The sequence below is a fragment of the Polypterus senegalus genome, chromosome 10, assembly GCF_016835505.1.
Source record: "Polypterus senegalus isolate Bchr_013 chromosome 10, ASM1683550v1, whole genome shotgun sequence".
Lineage (NCBI taxonomy): Eukaryota > Metazoa > Chordata > Cladistia > Polypteriformes > Polypteridae > Polypterus > Polypterus senegalus.
Genome location: NC_053163.1, coordinates 73,632,844 through 73,646,836, shown reverse-complemented (window position 1 = coordinate 73,646,836; position 13,993 = coordinate 73,632,844). Strand labels below are relative to the sequence as shown.

The window sequence follows — 13,993 nt, the reverse complement described above, 5'->3', positions numbered from 1 at the left end:
GCCAATTGAAGGGTGGCATGAGAATTGGAGTATGGAGACTGATTACATGACACACTTCTGACCAAAACATTTAAAGGGGATGGACCTGGTGTTGCTTCAGGAGCATGGAGCAGCCTGGTCCATCTTTATCATATCTCCACCCCAGTTGCGACTATCTTTTTCTCTGCATTGTTAGAGCAACATGCCTCACAGAATCTACTGCACCTCATAATTTCTGCATTCCAATACACTCATTTGCTATCTCATAGTCTGTTATTGTCCTTCAAAGGGTCTTTGTATGTGAATTTCCCTGTTTTGTGTCATGTTTGTGCTGCTCTTGCTCTGGTTATCTCTTGATCAGCCGAGCACTTTTTCACCTGATCCTTCCTCTGCTACAGTTCAGAGGATCCACACATGATGTGTGAAACAACTTGGACTACAGGAATACCCACAAGGCTGATATTCTATGCTGGGATCAGCAGTGTGGGAAGCTCTTCAAGACTGACTGAAGTATGATTTTAATAAAAATGGTAATTAGCCAAATTTTATCTCATATAGAATGTGTTTCATAACATAACTCTGGGCAGATTCTTATTGTTTAGATAACACTTAAAACAATTACAGTACTGTCATATCTGCTGAGGTTCATGTAAAGTTACAAGTAACTTTTCAGGCTGACTGATTAAATAATCTATACTAATAAAAGGCAAAGCCCTCACTGATTGACTGACTCACTGACTGACTGACTCATCACTAATTTTCCAACTTTTCGTGTAGGTAGAAGGCTGAAATTTGGCAGGCTCATTTCTTACAGCTTACTTACAAAAGTTAAGCAGGTTTCATTTTGAAATTCTACGCATAACGGTCATAACTGAATCCTACTTACGTACACATATACGGCCCTAGCCTGCAGCTCGGTCGCCGTTGAGGCGGATTTGCGTCCCCATTACCACGCCTCCCACGTAGTTGGCTGCCTGCCTATATTGCGTACCCCATACCCACGTCTCCTACGTAATTGAGTGCCTGTCCATATAAGACCGTCCTTCAGCAGCAATCCAAGCTATTTGCTGATGCAGCTAGACGAAAACAACTTCATGACGCTGCCGCCAAATAATCGCAGAAAAATCCACAAGTTAATAGACATGCTGCCGTTAAATACTCATGGGTTAATCCACAAGTTCATAGAGACGCTCTCGCTAAATACTTGCGGGCAATTCCACAAGTTCATAGACATGCTGTCTCTAAATATTCGCAGGCAAATTAAAAAGTTAATACCAGGAATGCCTGGTAAACATCTTAGATTCACTAATAGCGATTTGGGTGCTGAGATGTCTATCGAGGTGATCACTGTAATATTTATATTTCATTGAAATGTATTATTATTAGGCATGGTTTAAGGCACCAGAAAAAGGGACCTCAAGGTTACTATTATGGAAGTTAATTTAGAGCATGGATGCCGTGAATGTAAGAGCTGTAATAAATTAAGTTCCCCTGCATACTTTAAAAGAAAGTCTCGCCATCATTTCATTTTTCACAATTTGTGAAAACAAGACATGGTGTCAGAACAGAGGACAGTCATGGATTTTTTTGGAGTTTCCTCACCACGAATTAACTGGGATCCTCTTAACCTGCCGGGAGAATGGAAAAAGTTCCCACAGCACGTGGAGCTGATATTTTCTGTCCCGCTAAAAGGCAAAGATGAGAATGAGAAATGTAGCTACCTGCTCCTATGGACTGGGGAAAAAGGAAAATACATTTTTAACACAAGGACTCTCACCCAGGAGGAAGCCAAGGTACTGAAAACTTATTATGACCGTTTTGAGGCGTTTGTCATGTCTAAGATGAATACGATATTCGCGAGATACAAGTTTAATGAGAAGACGCAGGGTATAAACGAGACTTTTGATCACTTTGTAACGGAGTTAAAATTGCTGGTGAAGGACTGTGCTTATGTAAACGAAGATGAGATGGTCAGGGATAGACCAGTGTTTGGCACAAACTCAGCGAAAGTGCGAGAGAAAATTAAGTGTCGAATCTTAGCCAACATTAAATAAAGCCGTGGCCATCGTAAGATCGCACGAGATAGCACAAGCACAGCTGAGAACCTTTGATGCATGTACTCCGAGCAGCTCACATGAACTGACTCTGAACGCAGTACGCAGACAACAAGCAAGAGCTCCAAAGAGCGCTGAACAAAAACACATTACACAATTGAGAAGGCAGCAAAAGAATATGAAGCGAGTGACGCATACAAGCATATTCATAAGTGCAGCTACTGCAGAAGCAAAGCACACGGTGGAAAAAGTCAATGTCCACTAAAGGAAGACACTGTAAAAAATGTGGTAAATTGAACCACTTTGTTAAAGTTTGCAGGACTGGGAAAGGTAAACCTGTGCATGCCGTGTGTGATGTCTCAGATAAAGAGAAAGACGAGTTGTTTATTGATGCAGTAAGAAAGGAACAACCCTCTGAATCTGAACAAGCCTTTGTACACATATCAATAAGAAAGCAAGGTGTAAAGCTTAAGTTTAAATTAAGTTCATAGACACACTGCTGCTAAATATTCGCAGGCAAATCCACAACTTAATACCGGGAATGGCTGTTAAACATCTTAGATTCATTAGTACCGATTTGGGTAGTGAACACAAATAGCAAATTAACCAGAATACCCAGACACACCAGTGCAGATGCTGGAGGAATGTCCCAGCTTCACAGAAATAATTGCTCAATCATCATAAGTTGTTTTAACTTTTAACAAAACCTAAGAAAGGATGGCTCTACAAATGCAGAAATATGAATTTTACAACTTTCTGTGCTTTAAAATATTTTAAGAAGTGATAAAAATAGTAAATGTAAGAACTCATGAATCCACCCTATGATTTTTATGGGGCACTTAAAAAAGCATCCAGGAAGACATGATAGGAAAAAGAATAAATATATTAGTGCTTACATGCTAAATTAATTTTACAATATACAGACAGCAATCATTTTTTATGTTCTAACTTCTTTATAATGGCCTCAAATGAATGTAATTGCAAAACAGAGTGTTTCTTCAGAGAGGTAGCTTACTTGAGAACAGTCTCACTTCCTTTGATGGACACATACTGTTTGCAAAATGTCAACTCCATTGGGCAGCAGTTTCCCCATATTTTTACAATACAAATCAAATACATGCAAACAGTAAAGTTTCAAATAATAAGTCCTCAACTGTGTGATGGAAGACATAGATGGACTGGCATCCAGGCTGGAATAGATGGTGTTTCCTAAACTGGTTGAGAAGCCATCATAATGGAGCAACAATATGGATGCACGGGCATGCTTTCCAGGACATCTGCTGCTCACTGTCATGGATGGGAGGCCAACATTGAAGAAAAGTGTACCCCAGTTGCAGTTGTTGGGTGCCACCAGAGAGCACTTCCAGGGGAGGACTTCTTTGTTTTATGGAGGCTCAGTCTGATTTCAAAGAGCTTTTGAAGTGCAATGTTGTGTCTGCTACAGGCAGTAATATTCTACTGCTATGTTTCTTAAACTTTTTTATCATGACTCAATCTTCCTAGACCTAGTCCGTGATGACTGCCAGATTAGGGGGAAGTCCCCCTTAGAGAAACGCTGCCAACAGTCATATTGGCCAAGGGCATGGTGGTTGGACCTCCTTGGAAAATCATTGCTGACAGTCATAGCAGAGCAATGTCTATTGCTTAAAGAAAATGCAGCAACCCATTGCGAGACACTTCACACATCATATACACCCCCTTCCCACTACATACAACGGTAATGTGTGACCCAGAAGGCAGCATCCCATAGCTTAAAAAGCTGTGTTCTACTGCATATATTATATATAACTGTTTTCTTCATTGTAGCAACACACCCTATACATTTTCAAATATGTTACCGATTACATTATTTTAGCAATAATCATCTGTGGATTCTAAAGCCTTGGAACTGTCATTCTTGTCAGATCTTATTATTGAATTACATAATTTAAATATGCCTGGCTAATGATTATCAAATCAAAACTGACTGCCTATTAAGACTTTAAGCAAAAGAGAACCAGAGCAGTTGGTAAGCCTGTACTGAAAACTGAAAGAATTAAATCTCTACTCAACATCTGTATGAACTTTTATAGATAAAGTGGTGTGTATCAGCATACAGATAGCTATTTTTATAGTATTTAGTACAAGTATATTCAATACAACAATATTTTTCAATAATCAATTGTAAATGAGTAGAATTATTTTAAGAAAAATCACTTCCTTGGGGGTATTTAATGCTGCTGCTTAACTGTTGCAGAGTCATATGTTTGAATTGGCCCTGTCTGAACCTTTGCATGTTCTCCCTGTGTTGGTGCACCTCACTTTAGGCCCTAAACGCATAAGTTGGATGAATTGGTGGCTTGACATTTATCATATTTAGCACTGAATGTGAGTGTGTGTCCCATCAAAGGGAGGTTCCTGTCCTGCACCTCATGGTACTGGAACACACTCTGGCCTCCACGGGCTTAAATGGGATATGCAATTTGCAAAATGGATGAATGATTTATGCTTTTGGCTAGTTAAAATGTTTCATGCGGGTATAGCAAGAATAGATTTGAAAATGTCAGTGGAACTCAGACTGAAATACAACAAAATAAGTATAAAAAACCAAAATTGCTCATATTTTCTAATTTTATTTTTAGAGGTATCAGCAACATATAGGAATTTACCATTTCAACACAGTTTATAGGCAGGATGTAGCATACTAAACTTTTCAACAGAGGATCATTTGAAATGCTATAAGACAAGAGACAAAAAACTGGTACCTACTCAGGTCATTATTAAAGTATGTAATAATACATCATAAATGTTTTTAGTACAAACTTCATAACTTTTTCATGTTGAAATTTGACCTGTATATATAAAACACATATATATATGGTGAGCGGCCATGGCCATTACCCTTCCGGGATGCCAACTGCCAGCTAGATGGAAGGACTGGGATAGAGAGCATCTACGAGGCACTGACGAACCCCCAGGATGCTAGAGGGCAGGCTCAGAGGTGGCTGGGATGAGAGCCAAAGAAGGCTGACCTGTTTGATGGCATCTCAGCCCTGCTGGATAGACTTGAAGGATAAGCAGGGGAAGACAAAAGTGAGAGAGATGCATTGGAGACTGAGAATAGTGAAGAGAGGGGACCTAATTCTGACTGGGTTTTACTCATTGTATTTTTCATATTTGCTTTAATCTTCACATGCACTGTTTTTATGGATTTATATATTGATGAAGAATTTAAAATTGCACTGCACTTTTTGCACACCATGTTTTGATTGTTTGTAATAAATGCACTAAACACTTTGCACCATCATCATTGTCACTGTGGCACTCTAGGCCTGTAGTTCACCACGCCTGTCCTGTATATTTCATTTATAATTATCAATGTCCAGGCTGTGGGGAAGCTGAAGCGTCACAAAAAGATGACATGTTGGCTCAGTGGATTCTGTCTGATTTAGTGTCCTGTGCTCTGAAGAAAGTCTCCGTGTTCACCCCAGTCTGTAGGGATTTTCTTACATCTTATCTTTTCTTACATGACATAGAGGTGCAGGCTTGGTTACAGCGTATGTGAGTGTCAATGTGTGTGCGAGTGATGAACTCAGCACACCCGACTCAGTGCTGGTCTCTTGCATTGCTTTGCCCCTCTGCAGTATTGGATTGTTCTTAGTGGGATTGAAAATATTATATTATTATTGGAAGAATAATTTTCCATGTTGCAGGTAGACACTTGGCCAAGTCTGCACAATATATACATTTTAACAAATTAAAGAAAATCAGTAGTGGTTCTTCAGTTAAAAGTTTTTCACTCAACTTTACATTTCCTATGGAAATGATATGTGTCTCTTTATTGGGATTTAACTGTTTTTTATTTAAATATTGCGCTTAATAAATGTTAAACTTAAAGTATGGGCTCAGTGTGAATATCTTCTGTGGTTTTACAGCCTTGAATCATTTCTTCTTTATCTTCATCAAAAGGATGTTTACTCTTGCTGTGACACTTTTTTGTTGAAAAAGGTTTTCTGAAAAGAGACTTTAAATGGCTTCTCTTTTAAACCAAGTGATCACTTTATTTATTATACTTACTCAGTAGCCACTTGGTTCTCCATCTGCCCCGAAACAGCCTAAATTTGTCAATGCATGAGGTCAGATATGAAGTAAGTGAATCCTGGCCTCTGTCGAATCTGATTAATTCAATAGTTTTTGTGAATTAACTCAAAGTGGATCCTTATTTTGAAGACTTCATTACATCTCATCATGTATCCCATATACAGAATGACACCAGATTGTTACGGTTCAGTTCAGGGTAGTGAGAGTCTGGAACCTGTCCCAGTGGCTCTGAAGTCAACATACAAGTAGGCCTTGGGTAGGTCACCATTCACTCCCAATATGTTGAATTGTAATAATATAAAAGATTAAATATGAGTTTATTATTGGCACATGCACTGCAAGAGTATAGTGAAATTGGTGTGCTGTTTTTGGGGGTCAGGAAAGCATTTCTAGGCAATAAAACAACAGTAAATACAGTAAATAAATACGAGTAGCAGAAGATGGATAATGCAATAAATAAGAGTAACAAGTGCCTTAAGTGTGGGAAAGGCACTATATAAATAAAATGTATTACTATTATTACAGTAAGTGCAAAACCGAACTGTACACACATATACTGTAGATTGTTAAACAGCAGGGAAAAGAAAGAAAGTAGATGACAGTACTTGTGTAAGGTACAGTACAATTACACATAAATTAGCAGGTGAGTACAGCACACAATACTGGCTTGTAAGATCAGGTTACTGAAAGTTCAGTGACCTAATGGCTGGGGAAGATGCTGTCCCAGAAGCAGGCTGAGCAAATGATAATTCTCCAGTACTGCTTACCAGAAGGTAGAAGTTAAAATGGGGGATGAGCTGAGTGGCTGTCATCTGAAATCACTCCATTAAGCTGACCCTATGGTCACAATCCATTCCAAGATTTTTGTTGTCTTGTTAAATACAACATTTTGACACTGAAAAATGCCATTTACAGTAGACACACTATTACTAAGAAGAGATACATCTGATTATCAGTGACGTTTAAATATCGTCTAGCAAGACCTAATGTGTGCCTTGAAAACACGCTCCACATTAGATAACTGTGACCACTACTCTGTAGTTTTCATCACATATGAATCCACTCTTTGGTGTGAACCGGAACTTAGTAAACTACGTGAGATTTTTTTTCCCAAACCAGTACTCAATTTTATTGCACATAAGCCCACTATAACTCACTTCTTTGTGTTTTAACAAAAGAAGAGCAACTCAGTTGACATCATAGATGTTTCAACCCATGCAGAAAAAATACAATGAGTTGTGGGTTTCGATATGCCTCTTTCAACATCATGTTTCCCTCAGCCTCTAGCTGACTGACTGCAGGCTGCCAGTTACTCATTAACAACATCTTGCTAAGTCTTATTACCGCCATTCATTTTGGATGGAACGTATTCACACATTACACTGAGTTAGGGTGTAAATATCAACTGGGCTGCTCTTCGTGACACACTCGTGTGGAGCTTTCTGATACCTACCTAACTATGGTTAAAAGCAGATACATCTTTGATGTGGGTCCCTTTTCCTGTAAACTGCACATAGACACAATGCATTTTTTAGTTGGCTTTCTGCTTTAAACAGGGGTACCTGTATATATGAGACTGTAATGAGTTGTCAATAATGTAAATAAGACAGGGTGACAAATAAAGGAACCTTTGAGTGCTTTTCTGTCCATACTGTAGAGAGTCCACATTTACATGAGGAATTCCACTTATTGCCAGTGCTTTTCTTGAACCATAAATTCATTGCTGTACTTTATAGACTGGAACTTCACACAAAACTGTGTGGTGTTACCTCTGGATTAATAACTCAGAAACACCTCCAATGAATTATACTGAAATTTAAAAAAAACTGTTGTTATAATATTATGGAAAGCTGAGTGATGTTGATGTTGATAGTCTAGTAATTATTGATCCATTCGGTGTTACTAAGAGATGCCATATTAACCGTACATGAAAACTGTCTGTTGTTGCATTAAAGGAACAGCAACAGCTTTAACAACTAAAGGGTTAATGTTGAGAAGTAAATCTGTGAGCAGTTTCTTAATTCAGTTCTAGATTTTATGTGGCTTATTACACATTTCTGAGCCAAGGAGAGGCTTTTCTTCCAGTGACCACATCAAGTTCCCCAAGTGCTTTTGAACTTTTTGCCACACGCATTTATTATACCTGAAGAGATCTTAAAACACAGTCAGCTTTACAAGTACTGTACATTTAAAAAATTAATGAATTTGTATTTCTTAAAAAGCTGTGCATTCACCTTATTCTTTAAATAGTTAAAACATTAAATAATGATGTTAGTAACTCATAACTGAGAATTTCCCCTTGGAATTAATAAATCTAAATTATCTATCTAACTGTTATGCTTGAGCACACATCTCACAACAAAAACATGTAGAATTAATGTGTGGTTTTTCACTTCCAAAACACTACAACTGTGTTATTTTATAAAACAGTTCTTTAGAATTACGATGTCTAGCAATGTTCCAGGCCCATAACAACCAGAAAAAATGTACTGTTGTGTTTACGGGTTGCTAGCAAGAAAACCACTATACCTACCATAAATACTACAATAACTGTCGTATGTATTGTCAGGGATGCCAGGGGCAATGACCCAGCCGGGACGCCATGAGGGACCGGATGTGGGTCTGCGCCCACCCTGGATCACGTGGGGGCCACCTTCCTGGTTGCTCTGGGGGCCACGGGTTGAGGGCATAGAAGCCCCACCCTGTAGGGGCCTGTGGTCACCGCCAGGAGGCGCCCCAATGCCTTGGGGACCTGTTACCTCAGCACTTCCGCCACACCAGGAAGTGCTGGGGGGAAGAATTAAGAGGACACCCGGGGAGCTGCCGCGAGAGCAGCCGCCACTTCCGCCACACGTAGGTGTGGCCAACGGGGGTGTGTCAGAAGCACCTGGAGCTCATCCGGGGAGTGTATAAAAGGGGCCGTCTCCCTTCATTCAAGGCTGGAGTCGGGTGGAAGCAGGACAAGGCACGAGAGAGATGTGGAGATGGCCCGAAGAAGAGGCATTTGTGGCCAGGACTGTGTGTTTGGGGTATTGTGCATGAACTGGGTCTGAGTGACCATTTAATATTATTGTAAATAGTTGTAAATAAACGTGTGGTGGTTGAAAAACAACATGTCCGCCTGTCTGTGTCTGGGTCGGCTCCACAGTATATATTGACGTAAAGTGTTCTTTCCACAAACCATGCAAATACTCTGATGGTTAGTTTCTGAATGTGTGGATTGTGTCGGATAAATTTTGATGGTATAACATATTAATAGTTTGCTGAAATGTGTGTCTCCAATTTTGCCTAGCCTTACTGCATATTACTTTATATATTTTGTTATTCTGCCCTTGTAAATATTCTGGACTATGAAGAACACTTAGGGAAGGGCACTATCTCTCTATCTCTCTCTCTATCTATCTTTATCTATCTCTATCTATCTATATCTATCTATTTATCTTTAACTTTATTATAATGTTCAAAGAAACAGTAAAACTTTTATAGACTTACTATAGAGATCAAGGTTTCATTTAACATTTATTGAACATTTATGGTTAACTGTAATCTTTGTTACTCTTATTAACTGCAGTAAGAGATTTTCCAGAAAACATTGGATCTCCCTTTATACCATGTAACATGTTGCTAATGACAAAACATTTGTCTGCTTTTGATTAAGCTACTTATGTTATTGTTTCCTATCCAGGCTATTTATTCAAATATTATTTAATTTTACAGTATTTTTTAATTAAAAATCAACTTACACTTTAGAATTAAATACCCAGCATTTTAATCATGCAATTTCCAGTAAAAGTGGAAAGTCTTCTGAAATTGAAAGGGGATTCCCTACTCGCTGTTTGCTGTTAATTATGCAGAATAACACAGCACCAGACATCTAGTTATGCCAAATCACTGTTCTTTTTTAATGTATAAGTGTTGCTTTCTGGGAAGATGTGGTAAGTTCCAAATTTGTACAAATCAGTGGACCATTAATGCAGTTCTTCTTTCAAGGATTTGACTCGCTCTGTAGCTGTCAGCGTGGTGTTCAGAGAAGATCCTGGAGCCCATCCTACTCGTACATTCAGATATGCCATCATCCAAAAGCTAAGAGGTCAGCGCTTACCAGGTTGAGCTACAATACTGAAGTGCATTGTCTGGTGACGCTCTTCCCAGGCAAGCCACCTGAACTTGCTCTCCCTCATCCAAACCTAACTCTAACTCTAAAGTTAAACAGACAAATCTGCATCTTTGTACATATTTCTTCATTTCTTGATTGCCGATAGTGAGATCCAGTGGAGATAATATATGAACTGCTGCTCAGACTGCTGCTTCCGTGACATCCACCCTTCTGGTCATAGCCTATCTACATACTAGAGGAAGTGGGCTCAGAAAATTAATGTTTCGACAGTATCACAATTTAGATATTTTCTACAAAATGTATTGACTGAAATGAATATAAAATAACAATGCCAATGCAATTTTAACTGAGGCACATTTTTAGCAGTAAATTGTATTGTATAGCCACTCTATATTCTTCAAACTACTGCAATGTTGAGATAGGAAACAACATATTTCTACACACCATGGCCAGATGCAGGTAAAACTGCTGTACAAACTGGAAAGATTTGGGATGTCAACCAAATTGTCTGGTTTATAGTTCAAAACAAAACAAAGAAAATCAAATGCTTTTTGACACATACTCCTATTAAAGGAATCAAAATCAAGATAAGATTTTCAGGCTGGTTCAGCAGTAGTAAGGTCACTATGGTAGCAGAGCTTTATCTGAGGGTTTCTCTTGTCAGAAATGACTGACATCTCTTTCCAGGGGGCTCAGATTTCTATGGAGGCTGAACTGCAAGGGGCGGAGTCAGTTGCCTTCACTGGGTGGTTTCTTGACCATGTGGGAAGAGAAGTAGATGACAGTGTTAGTGATAGAGCCCCCTCTCTTTCTGGTGGGCAATTACATACCTTACATACCATACCTGTGAGGAAGTCTTCTGACGCGCATGTGTGACAATATCTATTTTCTTTATAGACGGATAAAAATTATTTGAAATTGTTATGATTTTTTTTTTTGGTAAATGATTTTCAGTGTATTATTATCTGGTTGCATTGGTGGTTCTTATTATTTTTAATAGGATTATCATGTCAGTATGCCAAAACATAAAAGGTAAGAAGGTAAAAAAGTAAAATAGTGGAAGGGGTTGCACAGAAATATCATTGAGCACATCAAAGTGATTGCAGAGCTTGATGAATCTTCTACTAATATCTTGAAAATGGATTCAACTAATATTAAGATGTGCCACCATTAAGCTATATTAATGTTAGTATATGTGATTTTTTTTAGGTGATTGAATGCTTGAAAAACGTTATTCAATCAATGAAGAAACAAAGTCAACATGGACAACAATTCTACATTCAATTGTTCTGGGGAAAAGATTCCATCTTTTCGAACAGAAACCCTATACTTCATCTTCTACTTGATCATTTTCATTCCTGGCCTTCTAGGTAACAGCTTGGCACTTTGGATCTTATGCAAGTTTATTAACAAGAAGACCAGGGCTGTTATTTTCATGATAAACCTGGCCCTTGCCGACTTAGCGCATGTCTTTTCCCTCCCACTCCGCATTTTCTATTATGTAAATGAAATCTGGCCGTTTGGTAAAGCTATGTGCTTGATGTGCTTCTATCTCAAATACTTGAACATGTACGCCAGCATTGCCTTTCTGGTTTGTATCAGCATTCAACGTTGTGTTTTCCTCATCGACCCTTTCAAAGCCAAAAACTGGAAACGCCGCTATGACGTCTCAATAAGTGTTATCCTTTGGGTCGTGGTGGGACTGAGCTGCTCTCCCTTCATTCTAATGAGAAATACATCTTCAGCGAATGTCAGCAATTGCTTCAGAGACTTACCTACGCGGAAGATTAAAATGCACCAGTCTGTGATCATGATATCTTTTGGTGAGCTGCTGGGTTTCCTAATTCCTCTATCAGTAATCAGCATGTGCACGTACCGGATTATCAATTCTCTGCAGCAAGACGGTACTATGCTTCGGGCCAGTGACCGGCGCAAAGCACTCCGTATGGTCCAAATGTGCACTTTGGTGTTCTTATTCTGCTTTGTCCCTTATCATTTAAACTTCTTGTTCTACATGATGGTGAACCAGGACATTATCAGCAACTGTACATTTCGAAAAGTCATCCTCACTTTTCACCCTATCTCCTTGTGCCTAGCCAGTCTCAGCTGCTGTCTGAACCCATTTATATACTACTTTTTGACTACTGAGTTCCGGGAGCTCTCTCACCGTGGCAGCATTGTGATCCGAAGTCGGCTAATGAGTCGGGAGAGTGGTTCCTCAATAAGGGAATAAAGCAAAAAAAGAAACTTCAATCTATTAACAATGAAGACAACATTGAGTAAGGTTAAGTAACTGCATGCATCAAGATATCAAATGAGGATTTACACTCCAATATTTCACAAAAAACAAATGAGAAATGAGAAAAAGCTCTGGTTAAGTTAAAAGGGCAGTAATCATTTGAAGAAACTAACAAAACATGATTCAGTAGACCTTATCATGTCATAGTGTACCTGCAGTACTATTACCTATACTCTTTTTTTAGTAAAAGTTTTATTTGTACAGTTTTCTGCGTTTTTAATTTATTTTGTTTTTTTCTTTTTACATTTTGTGTTTATAGGCAGCTGATTCATTATATTAAGTGGTTGTAAACCACCTAAGACAAATGCTGCAGAAACCTGATGTGATACTTTGCAACTTTAGTTTACTTTTATAGACAGCCACATGCTAGATCAATATATATTCTTATTCAGTTTCTGCTTACTCTTAAGCACTATACATTGTAAATACTAAACGCCTCAGCATAATTCTTAGTTAATACTAGAATGTCATTTTTTAAAATATTGTATTGCTACAATATTTTACAAGTTTGTTGCCTCATCATCCTTTGAAGAAATAAAGTTGGTAAAGTTAAATGAGAATGAGAAGGACTACATAAAGAGTTGGAAAACAAAGGGTTAAACGTATCTGCTTGTACCCAAAACAATTTCACAATTGCTGTTTTATGCTTTATCAACCACTTCATTTATAGTAATTAGATTAAATAAATAAAAAGTTAACCACAAGTAGATGAGATAAGTTAATTATAAGTGTTATTGCCACAAAGGAAACAGAGCTCTAAAATTATGTAAATTTCATTTTTCATTTTTGTAAAAATTCACACAGTTATTTCTACATATTTTTCTCTCTCTCTTATTTTACAAAACATTACCTTCTAAACCGTTAACTGTCACTTGGTGGTTTACATGTGACTTGCACAGACTACTGATTTTCAAGAGTAGATTTAGATCTATGTACAGAATTGTTTTGTACGTGGGACAGAGCATTAAAATGTTCAGAAAAAAAGTATATTCTTCATTCTTGACAATATATCAATCATTTTAAAATCATTTTAAGGTCTACTTCAAGCTTTCAGTTTATTTTTGATGTTATGGAAATGTTTTTATGTTTTTGTTAATAAATGACTTTTTTTTTGCACTATAAACTTGAATTTTTTTGTGTCTTGGAATAGTTAGCAGTAGTTGTTAAGGTGAGAATGACCCTAACTAGAGTATGCCTGGCACATCCCAGAGCCTTTCTGAACTAAATACCATTCGAGAGAGTTCGTGGGAGCAATTTCCCTTTTCAACGAGTACTGAGGAAGACAGAAGATGAGTGAGTGTAGGAAGTCTGCTTGGCAGCAGTAAATTGAGTGAACCGGATTTTATTGGGTGGCTGTTCTCTCTTCCGTTACATCAAACTTGTCATTCCAGCACAATCATTTATGTTTAACCAGTCAGCGTTAAAATTATCCTCTGATATCAAAAAGTCAAGACATGCATGTTA

At 38.1% G+C, this 13,993-nt stretch overlaps 1 protein-coding gene across 2 annotated transcripts in view; it reads left to right on the top strand.

Moving 5' to 3' along the window:
• The window catches only part of p2ry10 (P2Y receptor family member 10), a 55,035-nt gene extending 42,180 nt beyond the window's left edge, over window positions 1-12,855 (top strand). For both annotated transcript variants that reach the window (XM_039765970.1, XM_039765971.1), the window contains exon 2: window positions 11,440-12,855. In XM_039765970.1, coding sequence (XP_039621904.1) covers window positions 11,492-12,463 — 972 coding nt within the window. In that variant the 5' untranslated portion in view covers window positions 11,440-11,491 and the 3' untranslated portion in view covers window positions 12,464-12,855. The remainder of the gene's footprint in view (window positions 1-11,439) is intronic.
• The last annotated feature ends 1,138 nt before the right edge of the window (window positions 12,856-13,993 follow it).